At 56.2% G+C, this 13,672-nt stretch overlaps 6 protein-coding genes across 6 annotated transcripts; 3 read left to right on the plus strand and 3 right to left on the minus strand.

Annotated features, from left to right (window-relative positions):
• Positions 1–39: 39 nt before the first annotated feature.
• On the minus strand, positions 40–1,567 carry VTJ04DRAFT_9244 (uncharacterized protein; the record flags this gene model as incomplete). Its single annotated transcript, XM_069367770.1, has 4 exons — positions 40–62; positions 124–861; positions 919–1,379; positions 1,458–1,567. The coding sequence occupies 4 exons, from the start codon at positions 1,565–1,567 to the stop codon at positions 40–42; spliced, it is 1,332 nt and encodes a 443-aa protein (XP_069216065.1).
• Positions 1,568–2,793: 1,226 nt separating this feature from the next.
• Positions 2,794–3,337, plus strand: VTJ04DRAFT_9245 (uncharacterized protein; the record flags this gene model as incomplete). Its single annotated transcript, XM_069367771.1, has 2 exons — positions 2,794–2,918; positions 3,091–3,337. 2 exons carry the CDS (start codon positions 2,794–2,796, stop codon positions 3,335–3,337), a joined length of 372 nt encoding a protein of 123 aa, XP_069216066.1.
• Positions 3,338–3,380: 43 nt separating this feature from the next.
• Positions 3,381–7,724, plus strand: VTJ04DRAFT_9246 (uncharacterized protein; the record flags this gene model as incomplete). Its single annotated transcript, XM_069367772.1, has 3 exons — positions 3,381–3,989; positions 4,047–7,430; positions 7,497–7,724. The coding sequence occupies 3 exons, from the start codon at positions 3,381–3,383 to the stop codon at positions 7,722–7,724; spliced, it is 4,221 nt and encodes a 1,406-aa protein (XP_069216067.1).
• A 114-nt stretch (positions 7,725–7,838) lies between these two features.
• VTJ04DRAFT_9247 (uncharacterized protein) lies at positions 7,839–8,918 on the minus strand (the record flags this gene model as incomplete). Its single annotated transcript, XM_069367773.1, has 2 exons — positions 7,839–8,051; positions 8,694–8,918. The coding sequence occupies 2 exons, from the start codon at positions 8,916–8,918 to the stop codon at positions 7,839–7,841; spliced, it is 438 nt and encodes a 145-aa protein (XP_069216068.1).
• A 111-nt stretch (positions 8,919–9,029) lies between these two features.
• VTJ04DRAFT_9248 (uncharacterized protein) lies at positions 9,030–9,950 on the minus strand (the record flags this gene model as incomplete). The annotated part of the gene is made up of 2 exons (XM_069367774.1): positions 9,030–9,758; positions 9,828–9,950. 2 exons carry the CDS (start codon positions 9,948–9,950, stop codon positions 9,030–9,032), a joined length of 852 nt encoding a protein of 283 aa, XP_069216069.1.
• A 570-nt stretch (positions 9,951–10,520) lies between these two features.
• Positions 10,521–11,501, plus strand: VTJ04DRAFT_9249 (uncharacterized protein; the record flags this gene model as incomplete). The annotated part of the gene is made up of 5 exons (XM_069367775.1): positions 10,521–10,606; positions 10,663–10,690; positions 10,805–10,928; positions 11,017–11,079; positions 11,296–11,501. 5 exons carry the CDS (start codon positions 10,521–10,523, stop codon positions 11,499–11,501), a joined length of 507 nt encoding a protein of 168 aa, XP_069216070.1.
• Between the last annotated feature and the right edge of the window lie 2,171 nt (positions 11,502–13,672).

Raw genomic sequence — 13,672 nt, forward strand, 5'->3', positions numbered from 1 at the left:
CGTGATGCCGAACAAGAGGGACCGTTTTTGGGTTTCTTGCTAGGTGGCGACGGACGGCTGCTCTGAGGATGGTCATGACAATGACCGCGCAAAGCTGGGAAATCGACACAGACCAATGCATACCTCGTAGCCCAGTAAACTGGGCAACGAAGCCGCATATGCTGATGAGAGTGCCGGCAACTGTGATGCTTTCGCGTGAGGAGATGAATGAAGTTGAGAGCGTTTTCCGGGTCTTATCGTCAGGGTTGTCCAGTAACTCCTCGCCTGCTGGGTGGGAGGACATGACCAAGGGCTGTGCATTCTCGGGGAAGATAGCAAAGGAGTCGAAAGCCTGGTCGTTCACTGTCCCATGCTTCTGAAGCCAGACCAATCTCAGCTCCATTCCCTCGATCGGGCGAAGCCTTGTTTCCCATGTACTTCGCTCGACGACATGTGCACAAATGAGGGTGCCGACAACCAAGAACAATGTCCCGGCGGCGGTGCATGGAAATGTGTAGCTCTCAACGGGGTCTCCGTCATCAAGAATGGGATAGAGGTGGTAGGCGGTGAGACCAGCGTAGACAAGGACACCAATCTGGAGAACAATACCGATCGCCGCAACGATGTAGAGCTCTCTTCTGCTTACTTTGTTGTGGATGTTGAGGGCAAGATTGGGCGATGTAGTTCGCGAGTTTCGGACAATAACAACTGGCCGTTTGGACGTTTTCTGGTTGATGTCTTTGTCGTCATTGGTTTCAGAGTCCGAGCCTCGACGACCCTTCTCTGGATCGTCCTCGGTCCCATTCGTCACCGTTTCACTGAGGACATTCTTGGTTGGAGAAGTACGTATCCTTCGGCAGGCAAGCCGGAAAACGCCAGGTTCTTTGTAAAGGGTTAGCAAAAAAGGGTGAATGACACGTCAAAGGTGGGAAGCCTTACTGTAATCTTCCAAGTAGTACTGTTTACGGCTTTCAGACCCTCCTCCAGTCTCACCAGTCTTCGACGGGGTCAAGACGGCATCCTCTAGTGCCATGACTGATATGCCATCTTGAGCCAGCGCCGCCTTTCCATCAATCTCCTTCTCTTGCTTGTCTTTTGGCATCAGGATAAGGAATTCGCGAATAGGCCCTTGACCCATAACACGAACGATCTGCTGACCCTTCCAAAGCTCACACACTTCGTTCGAGGTCGAGGACATCAACTCAGCTTCGGCGACAGCACGGCTCTCCCTTGCCCTCCCGATGTTGGCCTTGAGCCATGACGGTCCGCCAACACGGATCGCGCCAACGATGATGGTTATCACACCCAACGGCGCAACGGCAAGTATGATATTGTCAGCCCAGCCTGTCGACTGGCTCAAGAATTGAGTGGTGACTCTCTCCCCGAACAAGGTAAGGAGCCTACAGTCCAGTAAAGAGTCAGCATACCCACGCCGCACACTCACGACTTATTTGAAGTAGACTGATCCATGAACGTACGGGGCGAGGTCGGAGAAGATGTTGTCAGCGAAATCATCGTCGATACCCGCAAATACCCATGTGACAAAGCAATTCCAGAGGAGGACCCGCCTAAGCCAGGCGCTCCTCATAATGGGTGAATGGTCGAAGGGAGGATGCTTAGGTAGTGCGTTTCTCGAGTCACTTCTGTCCGTTCAGCGCAAGCATACCAGCATTTGACAATGGATGTCGGTGATGACGGAGGAAAGTATCCCAAATCTCGAGAGAAACCTTAACACCCAACAACCCTTCGGACTGTTTCACGGCTGCAAGAGAAGCCAGAGCGTACTGGTGTCAAGGTTACTCATTTGATGGTCAACGCAAGCGTGCTAGTTCCTCCATACAGAGCTTGTTGGCAACTCAGCTGGACGCTCAAAATGTCAGCAAACGCAGGCGATTGGGCGCCACTTCAAAAATTGTATGTACTCTGGCGCGACTGACCTGCTCCGTACTTATACATATGCATGTACATACATACAAACACCCAAATCCCAGATCCCATGGCTGGCCAAAGGCTGAACAAGATCACTGGTTACCTGAATCTTCTGAGCATCGACCCTCACCCTCTGGAGTCGAGTGTACAAGTCTTGCCCCCGAGTCGCTGTCCGATCGGTCGTCTCCATAGGTGCTCAAAGGGAGAGACAAGAGCCAGCCTCTACGGCAGTCCGTCCGGTGGAGCTTGTTTGACACCCCAGAGACCGTCAAGGTGACGGACACCACAAACCCAACACTGCTGCTGAGGCGAGCAAGATCCACAAGCCTCAAGGAAATGCTCCGCTCCAGCTGTCAAACGACAGGCGCTAATGTGGCTGCTACTCTATAACTAGCCTCAAGCCCTTCGCGGTCGATCTGGGCGATTTTTGGTTTGGTGAATTGGGGTCACTGCCAGGTCTGGCTGGATGATGTGGACAATTTCAAGGTCGCGGCTACGCCGTGGACTTCATCATCTGGTTCTTCTGGAGCTTTTCTACACAGCTGAGGGAAGGGAGAATCCATTGGAAGTGGAGTTTCGGTTGCTTTTTGCTTGACACTTGGCAGCGACGGCTCCGTCCGGCTGCCGAGAGGGAAGGGTACCTAGGGACGTCCCCTTTTCTCTGACTCCGTGATCTCGATCCAAAACCCGATATGGGAGCGTGATTTCTCTGCATCTTGAGCTGCATATCTCGAAGCAACAGAGAAGGAGCTTCTCACCGCCATGGCAGCTTGGCGCACACCTTGCTGTGCCTTGCTGCTTCCGCCTTCGCAACTGCATGGTGGTCATGGACTGCCATGGCAAGTGTCTGCACGAGAGATGCAACCGTATCGAAGGTGTCAACCAATGAGGCGCGTGTATGTTGTTACGTGGGAGCAGTTCGGTTGGCCGACCGCGCTGCGCTTGCAGGCTGGAGTGTGCCTGGAAGCCGATCAAAAGAGATCGGACGGAAAGCAAGAGCGTAAGATACGGTAAGATACCGCCCAGCCTATCAGCCACCCTGGCGCTAGCCAAGTTGGCAAGAGACACAGCCCGTTGCGTGGCCCTGACTTGCCTCCGGTTGGGTTTTGTTGTGGTGACGAGATTAACCTCCCGTCCGCAATTTCTCGACCATCGGCGGGGAGGAAAATCATTTTGCAACAGCCAACTCGCCATCCTCGCCGGCCTCTTTGCTCCGCCTTTTGATACGCATACGCTCCTTTTTGGCGGGGATGCGCTGAGTCTTCCCGTAGATCACATCGATTGCAGGTTCACCAGCCTCATCCACCATCCGAACACCCGCCGACAACCCGTCCCAACCGCCGCTCTCCGCTATCACCACAGCCACGTCCCATCCGAGCAACTCTCTGCCAAACCACGAACACCTCGACTACATCACCTAACCCATTGATCGATCCCGGACCGACCATCGCCAGTCGGCAGCAGCCGCAACCATGGCCGACCACACAATATGCGATCCGGACTTTGACATGTCGGCCTTTATCCACGAGTCGCATTTTGCAAACGAGTTCATCGACTCCGACGAGGGAAGTCCGCTCCCCGACCTCTACGGCTCCCACGCACCGAGTCCACGTCCTCACCACCCGAGCAGCGACGACGCCGCGTCGTTCCACGCGCCCCCCGACGCGCCTCAAAACACCGGTTCCCCCTCCGAGGCTCTGGCTTTCGTCAGCACCAGTTCGCAGTCCATGGATGCCCCAAGTGCCTCGACCTTCGACTCGAACTCGTCCAAGCGGTCCGCCGCCACCTCCTTGACCCAGATGACCGCTCCTTCAGGGAATCAGACGTCCAAGATGGGCGTTAATGGAAAGATGGACTGGAACATAACTGCCGACCACTTTCGACCTGGTGCTGGTGCGGGCAACGGGTTTCAGCATTCTACCGGCGCCGATCAATCTTTCGACTTTCTTAACGGCACCACTCCGAACCAGTCACAGCTGCACAGCCCGATGGATACAGGGAGTCCGTTCGGCTCCGCGCTTACACATCTCTCACCAGATGCTACCATGACGTCGCCTCGGTCCGGCGAGGACGGCTATATCGTAGGTTGCTCAAGAGAGCCAAATCGCTTATCTGACACTGACGGGGATTTTGTCCAGCCCTTTACGTTCGAATCTCCGGGGATGCAGATGGATACGAATGCCGCATCGTCCATGTCGGTACGGCCTCCGCAAGACACCGGCATGAAGTTCCAGTTTCGTGGCGCCCAAGATGCCCAACCCGCCTCCGCGGCCATGGCAAGGATGATGGGCGCCGTCTTTGGAAACCCATCGCAGCTCCCTTTGGGAGTGTCCTTCTTTGCCAATCCGATGCACATGGCCCCGCAGCCTCCGATAGATCACCAGGAATACGGTCCGGGACCGTATTCACTCGAGGTCAGCGCGACGAACACAAAATCCCGCGTCGAAACCCAAATTACCATCCGACTTCGGCTACCCCAGCTTCCGACCGGCGTCACAAAGGTGCACCTCCCGAGGCACACTATCAGCAAACCAAAGTTCTGGTCCAAACCGCCACCTCAGCCGTCTCCAGACATGCTCGAACTTCACGCCATGTTGGTGTGCACCAGTGCCATGCAAGTGCAAAAGTACAGGACAGCAGCGCTACAGCGAGCCAAGGAGGCTGCCGGAGTGCGCGACAAGGACGCCGCAGAAACCAAACCAGACCCGGACAAGGAGGAGGAGGTCAAAACGCAAGAGGGTGGCGAGGTGCGCATCTGTGAGAACTGCATCGGCAGGGAAAGGAAACGGGCCGGCCGCAAGAAGTCAAAACATCCCCAGGATGAAGAGGCGTGGAGGGCGGATGAGGCGAAGAGAGTCATTGTCTTCAACACTCATGAGGTGAAGGAGTGGGCTCTCCAGAACCATCCAGACACCGGCTCTCGACGCTTTTGGCAGGTTGAAGCCCCTATGCGCATCGCCTGCTACTGCCGTCACCATGCCGAAAAGCAAGGGTTCCAGATTATTTTCACCCTAACCGATCACCTTGGCAAGCTCATCGCTCAGACGCTCTCCGAGTCCATCATGATCACCGACGACCACAAGACGACAAGTCCCAACCTTATTACAAAGCCTGTGCCAGGCTCTCAGGGCTCGATGCTTACCACACGGGAAGATATGGCGGGCCTTGGCGACCCGAAACCTGGGCCATCGCTCGAATCGTCGCCCAACCTCGACATCCCGGCCACCCGCCGCAGCTCCACGGACTCGGTCCCTGTTTCGAGCGTACCGACGGAGCAGCTGCAGCCATCCGTCGTCGCCTCGCACCTCTCCCGTCCAGCATCTCCGTTATTTACTTCGGGTCCGGCGAAGCGCAGGAGGGGCAACCACTCAATCACCAAGTTGCCCAGCGATCTAACCATGACTCCTCTCGACACCTCGTTCTTGTCATCGCAGCGGTTGCAGCCGAATACGGCCCAGAACTCGGCCATGATGACTCCGGCTACGTCATCGTTCTCTCCGACACCCCCTCCAGCTTTCTCGGCGCCTCCAGATCTTCATCTGTTCGGCTCAGGCACCGCCACCCCCGATGCGACGAACCTGTTTGGCAATGGTCCCCAGACTACGAGCAACACCCCAATGCTCTCGCCAGGGCCGAGCCGGACGCCCAGCGTTGCGAACTTGGCGGCCATGTCTGCCATGTTCGGCGCACAGCCGACTCCTCGTCAGGGCCCACCTGTTATGCCGACCACCGGCCCGCGGCCCGCGCCAAACACTATCGGTGCCCCGAGTCGGCCGCAGCAGACGCAGACGCAGCGGGCAATCTTTAAGGTTATCCCGGGAAAGGGTCCTGTGGCGGGAGGTATCGAAGTCACGTTGATGGGCCAGGGTTTCGACGCCGGAATGCAGGTTATGTTCGGAGAGAAGCTGGCACCAGGTACCGCGTATTGGTCATCCGAGTCTCTGGTTTGCCTGCTACCGCCATCAGAGACTCCAGGCATGGTTCCGGTTACAATCAAGGGCATCAATACAGCCCCGCAGTGGTTCCGCTACGTCGACGACAGCGAACAGCAGCTGCTCCGCACTGCTCTCATGATCCTCGGCAACAAGTTGACAGGCACGTTCGAGGATCCGACAGAGTTCGCCCGCCGCATCATCAAGGAGTCATCAAGCTGCTATCCGTCACCAGGCGGCGACATGTCGGGCGTCGACGGCGCAAACCAGCGCGGCGTGGACAACCTAGAGCACAACCTGCTCAAGCTTATGGAGTTGATGGATCTCAGCAATCCCACGAGGAAACCGCGGCTCAACCTCCGCAGGCGGGCCACTGGGCAGACCATGCTGCACCTCGCCTGCAAGATGGGCCTCCACCGCTTCGTCGCCGGCCTCCTTGCACGCGGCGCCAACCCCGACCCGCGCGACAATGGCGGTTACACGGCTCTTCACATGGCTGCCATGAGCAACCACACTGAGATCGTTCGCCTGTTGCTGTCCCACGGCGCGGATCCTACTCTGCGGACGCTCGCTGGTCTGACGGCTGCCGATGTGGCCAAGTCCAAGGAGGTGGTGCGCATCCTCCAGCGCGGCGAGCAGCACAGGCGGTCACAGAGCAGCAGCACCTCGTCGCGCAGCCGTGTCAACAGCTCCACCAGCCTCAAGTCTCTCCGCGCGTCGATGGTCATGTCGCCGGTGGCCGTTGCCGATTCGTCCAGCGAAGAGCCCGAAACCGAGGAGGACAGCGACGACGAAGAATACTCGGATGCCTACTCCTCCGACGAGCGGGAACGCACCGGTGCTGGAGAACCGCTCGAGCTTCGCGTGCGTCGCAGGAGTGCTACTAACACCCCTGCGCGGATGGAAAGCCCGGTCCGGCCGCGGCGGCGCGGCACCGATGCCACGAGCGCCCTTATGGCGGCCATCAAGGAACAGGTAGCGGCCCAGTTCCAACAGTTCCAGCAACGGATGGGCCCGCATCTTCAGTACTTGCCACAGCTTCCTCAGCTCCCGCAGCTGCCTCAGTTCGCTCAATTTGCACAGTTCGCTCAGTTCCCCAACTTCCCACAGATGCCCGGCATGCCGCCCCTGCCCGATAACGCTGTCCTGCAACGCCTGGCGACCATGATTGGCGGTGCCCGCCCGGGCGCTGCCGACGACGAGGCCGATTTGCAGCACCTGTCCCCCTTCTCGAACAAGGAGGCGGCTACCCCGCCGCCGGCGTATGATGAAATCTTCCCCCAGCAGCAACGGAACCAGAACGATCTGGACGCCAAGCATCGATCGGCCGCCCAGGCTGCCGTTGAGGCTGCAGCTGACGAGAAGTGCGCGGTGCTGTTTGATCGGACGGAGGTCAGGGCTGAGACGTCAGCTGCTGCTGCCTCCATGATGGAGAGCAACGACGATGACTCGGAAGGCCAGGAGATTCCCGCGCTGCTGCAGATCGGACGCAAGGATGCGATTACCGAGGAGCAGCAGGCCACGTTGAGGAGGGCGCACGCGCAGAATTTGAAGAGAATGAGTTGGGATCGGAATCTGTTCTTCATTTGGGTATGTTCCCCCTTGCTACTTCTGGTGTGCTGGTTGATGGGATCGGTTGCTGACTGGTTTGCTTAGATTCCCCTGCTCGTCCTTATGTCTGGCGTCTTCATCTACAAGGGCCTTGGCATGCTTGGCCTCGGCCCCGTCGCCCAGCCTGCTGTGCCTAAGATGCGGGTCCAGCAACAGCACCTCGGTGTGGTTCCCCCTGTGGTTGGTGGGGAGGTGCCAGTTGCTGCTGTCCCTGCTGCTGGTGCTCCTGTTCAGGGCGTTCCTGAGGGAGTTGTTCCTCCTGTGGGGATTTAAATGGGCGTCGTTGTGATGGTTGGATTGGTGTTATGGCTTGGGTTGTACACAGGGTGATGGGTTACTGTCGTTAGCAGGTTTTGAGGATTTTGTTTCATCCCATTCCACTACTTCTCAGTTTTCCTTGTATGTTTGATCACTAGATGATGATGACGAGTATTGGGAGGCATTTTGTGGAAAATGTGTTTTTGCTCTGTATGTGGTAGCGTGGTATGGATATGTGGATATTGAGGGTTGGAATGGAGGATAATGCGATGTGTTTTGTTGGGACGATATACTTATATAAATACTATAGTGGGAAGGGGAAGGGTCCGTGATGGATATATACTGAGTAGTCAGTCGGTCGTTTCAGTATTCTTTTCTTCCTGTCGTATTTTCTTGATTGATCGAGCAGTCCTACTAGACTGATTTCTCCGCTGGTGATGTTCTTTTAGTTCCAGTACTGTTATGTATCGAAGCTAGCTAGGTCAGGTAACGAACAAGATGTGGAATGAAGTGGTTACAGTCCTGGCAATTCCAAGGAGATCGGAGGTTTACTTACTTTGAGTTTCCTCAGTGTCATGCCATTGGGGTCTCTTGACTTTGGAGGAATGAGTGTTACGTGCTCCGTAGATTGACCTCAACCCTGAGGATGCGGCTCATGGGCTTTGATCTCAACTTCCATGTTCGAACCATAATTTTGTGTCTTCTTTTACGGAAGTGTGACTGGGGGGCTGAATGAGGTTGTACTAGAGATAGGGAGATCGTCTCATTGACTGACATGAGCGGGTTGGTGCGAAGAGTTGTGAGATTTTACATAAAGCAAGCTTCGCGCTTGCTTCGCTTCGATTATCATCGATAATTGAGTTTGCGGGCGGATCAGACATTGGCAGCACCATTCACCAATACACTCCATTTTTCATTCTCCATGCATTGAAGAGGAGCTTAGGGATGGACATACTTTCATCTGCTTGACTTGCCGCTATATACGACATTAGACATTAACGGTGTCCATCCCACCATCCAAAAGCTTGGGTGAGTTTCCCTCCTGATCATTATCATTCCATCATCCATCCATAAATCATGATCCTCCGTGGGTATCAAACGAGCGTAGGGGTATCTCAAAACAAAAACAAGTAAACCAACCCATAACACACCCAAGTTGAGTTTTGTTCGGAGAGGCGGCGGATGGACGTGGCGCCCATCGTTATCCATCTCTCCATCAATCCGATCCGAGACGAGCCGCCGTCATCGAGAAAGGTTTGTGCCCATCAATGACTCAGCAATCCTTCCCCGTGCCAGCAACCAGCTCATCCCAAAGTGCCTTTAAGCATTAGTAGGCTGAGCCGGGCCGTCCTTCTCGGGGAACGTGCCCGCCTGCTGCGCGACGCGGCCGTACTGAGTGAAAGCCACATTGAGCTTTCCATAATCCCAGCGGGGCGCGAAGACAAACAGCCAGGCGAATCCGGTGAAGACGGTCAGCAGCACGTCGAGGATGCCAAACCAGATGAAGCTGGGCGTCACGCCGAGATAGTTGCCGCCGTCCGTCAGGCCCCAGGCCAGCGGGTACTGCACCCACAGGAGCGCCACCCACGCGCTGAGCACGAGGTAGTCGCTCTTGACGCCGACGCGGTTCGCGCTCTTGAGACCCTCGCCCACGACGCCGACGAGCAGGAAGAGAAGAGCCAGCGTGCCGAAGCTGAAGAAGCCCCACTTGTACTTGGTGAAGGTGGCGGACGCGACGGCGTAGCTGACCACCCAGATGGTGGAGAGGGCGGTGTTGAAGATGATGGTCGCCCACGACACGCCGCTGACCACGCCGAGCGCCAGGATGGTGTTGCCGAACTCGACGATCCAGAAGAGGTACTTGGGCCAGAAGATTTGGCGGGAGAGACCAGAGCGGTCGAGTTGGTGCGCTTGCAGGACAGTGTCGAAGAAGAGGTCAGAGGCTTGAGCGAAGTAGGCGATGGCGCCGACCAGGGAGGAGATGGTAAAGAGATAGTGGAAGAACTTTTCGCCGTGGCGGGCGCGGAACTTCAGCACAAAGAAGACCAGCTGGGAAGAGAGTTAGTAAGGTAGGGATGGATCGGATAGAGGGCGATGGGAGAGGATGGGGTGACGTACAGTAGCGAAGCCGAAGAGGGAGGTGACGGCGTACAGCCAGCTGGAGCCGTTCTTGCTCAGCTGCTGGTCGCCGAAGGGCGGGTGGTCCTCGAGGGCGTTGTTGCGTGCCACGATGGCGACCATGGTGGGTGATGTTTTGCGGTGAACTCCTGTAGTGTGGTGTTTATGGAGTATGTAGGGACTTCCGGCCAACGACTGAAACGGTATTTGGTTACAGAAAAGACGGAGGCAGGATGGATGAGGTACAAGTGAATCGGCAGTTATTGGGAGCAGAGCAAACCTCACGAAGAGGAGGGTGAGGCTATATATATGCCAACCAGCCGAGCTCCTGTGGGCGTCTTACACGCGAATCTCCGACAAGTCCGGCCAAGAAAGCCGCTGGCGTCGTCCAGGACCCTGCTGATGCAACAAGACACCAGCTAGAGTCTGTATGGGTACCGTGTATGTAAGTCGGGATGGACGGAGGGGCGTGCGGTGTGCCGTACATCCATCCATCCCGGGGGTCCACAGAAAGCCGCAGGGTAAGGTGACCGGCCGGCACCCGCTCGAGAGAGAGAGAGAGAGAGAGCCCTCACTCGTCAACCGAAGCATCTGGAACTCATCTGGAAGTCAGGAACTTCATGCCTCTCTTTCTTTGTGTATCTCTCTTCAGCCAGCCACAGAGAGAGAAAACACACAGGCCATTCCCACGTCATGGACACGGTACGACACGGTACGGTTACAGCTCAGGGCATCATCGAACGGAATGGGCACGGCATCCATGGCCAGTCACGGCATCGGTATGCTCACCTATGCAGGAAGTCGAAAGAAGAACCTGACAGCATGCTCTGCCCAGCAACTGCCGGACGGGAGCTGAGGTGTGTGTAAGCGAGCAGGCCGGGCGAACTAGATGCCATTCGTGGCCATGCAGGATGCCGACACGTTAAGGCGTCCAGCCAACGACAGACTGCCTTCGCATCCCGAGATGTGTCCTCTAGCAGCAGCAGACGACGGCAGCGCCGGAATGGACGGACGAGTGGAAAGGCGAGGAGGGGAGAGGCGATCTGCAGAGCATCCTCCTCTTCCTTCTCCTCTCGCCAGGTCCCGTGGACATGTGGCCATGTGGCTGCCCTGTTTCTCCCCTGTCTGTCTGCCGGCGTTCTGTGAATTGATGTGACCATTACAAACAGCATCACCAAACATAGCTTAGCCAGGCAGGTCGACGAACAGGAAGACCATGGGGCGGCGGCGGCGGACGACCTGGAAGCACCTGGCAGGTCAGGTCACGGGTCAGGGCACGGATTGGCATTGGTTGTGTTCCTTGTTGCTGCCAGCCGCTCATCATCTCAGCCAGCCATAATTACACAGTATAGTAAATGCTGATCGAGCTGTGTCTGCTGTCCTTGCTTGAGGGGTGCCGACGACAATGACTTACACGAAGATCCAAGACCTAAAAACGAGGAGCACAGACAGTACAACACAGTATTAGCAAACACAAAAGCTTGGATTGGCCGGGTGCGCCGCCCGGAGCCGTGGCGGCGTCAAGTGGAGATCCAATCGCGGGCCGAGATGCTTGGCGGCTGGGACCCGGCGTTTGATGACTTGAGACAACCCGAGACGACCGATGCGAGGTTGAGCGCCGCCGCTTCTGCTTTGTTAAAGCAAGTCCGCAACTCCGGGGCGCGAACCACATGACACGTCTGTCTGCACCTCACCGGACATCAGGGCATGGCAAGGTCAAGAATGGGAAGGGTTGGAAATTGGAAGAGGGGCACGGATCGATCGGAATTGGTGCGTGTTTGCGATTGGTGAGGACGGCATCGAGCCCACTAATGCTCTTGTTTGGTTTGGTGGTGATGTTTGGTTGATGGAGGGTGGCAGCGGCGAAAGAAGGGCATCGAATGCCGTGCCTCGCGTTTCCGAAGCGCGGGCTGGAGGGGACATATTAGGTCCTGTCTATGAGGCTGAGAAATCCAAAAGACTTGGATTACTCAGGATATGACAAACGGTGCGATGTAATACGGATAGACAAGATGAAAGCTGCAGATGGCCAGGCGAGGTCCTGCAGACAAAATACAGGAGAGGATGCAGAAAACAGCTGCAGTTCAACGTCCAACGGCAGCGAGGATGTCTTGGTCAAGAGATGTCTGCCTCGTCTACGAGAATGCCATCCAGAAACTGACGCGATCATGATCCGACATGGCCATCGACATCCAGCTCGACGAACCTGTTTAAGTCGACTGACACCGTGTTGCACAACATACATAGGGTAGCAACGGAGCTGTGTCGTGGTCCGCAGGGTAGCGTACGGACTCCGGAGCCCAGCCAAGCCCGATGCTCAACACCCTAATGTTAACGTTAAACCCTCAAAGGGCGGCCCGAGCATCGCTAATGCCGGTACTCGCTCGTTCGGGCGGAGGCGAAAACAACGTACAATGGCGATGGAACCTTAGGTATGTGTTCCTCAAAAAAGAATCCTGGCAGCGGTGACGGTAGAATCGGCATCGACAATGTCATGAGACTCACGCCACCATCAACCCGAACTACCCTTCCAATATTACTTGAAACAAATAATGCCTTCCGTTCTGCCTGGATGCAGATTCGTGTGCCTGCCTGACAACGATCCCAGCCTCCTGTCGCTAGGAGGGAGGGGAACCTGGCAAGCTTCCCCTCTCTGCCATTTGGTTTGTCGATGCGAGGTTCGGTGAGGTGAGTGCCTTGGAAGCTGAAGCCGCCAAGCACAGTCCCCAGAAGATCGAAGAAACAAAGCTGCTGGACTGGGCAGCCACCAACAAACAGATCGGCCGGCACCTGGCACCTGACAGGGGTACCTCTCGCGCATGCCTCGATATGATTGGCCAGAACCTTTGTCTGCCGGGACACTCGGACGGTGAAGGCGGGGCGGGGCTCGGAAGCCGTCGACTCTACTGTCTCCACTCACAGCCGTCCACCTGGACAGCTGGGCTCGGGGTGGGGCCGTGCATCTGCAGCTCCCAAGACCACCCGTCTCCGGCAACTTACAGCCCAGTCATCAATGGATGGCCATATCGATGCGGTTCTGGTCAGACCTACAAGTAGCCACGGAAATGCCTTTGTTGAGAGGAAAGAGAGCCATGATGGCCCGTCGTTGGTGCAGGCCTGATTTCTGTATGTCGGTAGAACTGATCCTGTCGACTGCCTTTTCAGGTTTCTTGCCCTGCCTGGGAATCAGAGCAGACCAGCGAACTTCCAAGCTGCCTTTGCAAGCTCCGATCAATGTACTCTGTACTGGCTTGCGTGTGTGCCAGGAAGGAACGTCCCCGCGTCTCAAATAAACTGCAGGCAAACAGAAATATTGATGACAGGAAAAGGAGACAAACCAACGGTGCATGTCCACCTCAGGCAGACATGCCTAAGGTCTGCTGCATCCAGGCTTGCTATGAAGACGAGAACCGGGCCATCCTTTCCTTTTCTATACACCACTACGATATGGCCATTTTCAAGCAGACCACCACTCACTCATGATCTACACCGGACCCTGTCTGTGTTCGGTCCGTGCTTCAAGACCAAATCGCTCCATCACGTTAAGATCTACCCTCATCCGAGCAACCAAACCTCAACCACCTAACTCGAGTAACGACAGATCTACAGACTAGTTAAACCATTTGTCACCCCAACACCGAGCAGCTGATGCTCAACACACATGCCATCCATGTAAATCACAGTAAGTACGTACTATGTTGCACGGGCACATTGGCACATTGCTTCCATGGCATCCCCAGTCTCTTGTGCGTCAGGCCTAGCTACCTAGGTTACCAATGTCCGAACCCTCAACCCCAAGTATCCCCTCGAGCCTGTTCCATTCCAACTTCTTCCCTCCCCCTGAC

This window comes from Mycothermus thermophilus, assembly GCF_041956435.1.
Source record: "Mycothermus thermophilus strain CBS 625.91 unplaced genomic scaffold VTJ04scaffold_6, whole genome shotgun sequence".
Classification (NCBI taxonomy): Eukaryota; Fungi; Ascomycota; class Sordariomycetes; order Sordariales; family Chaetomiaceae; genus Mycothermus; species Mycothermus thermophilus.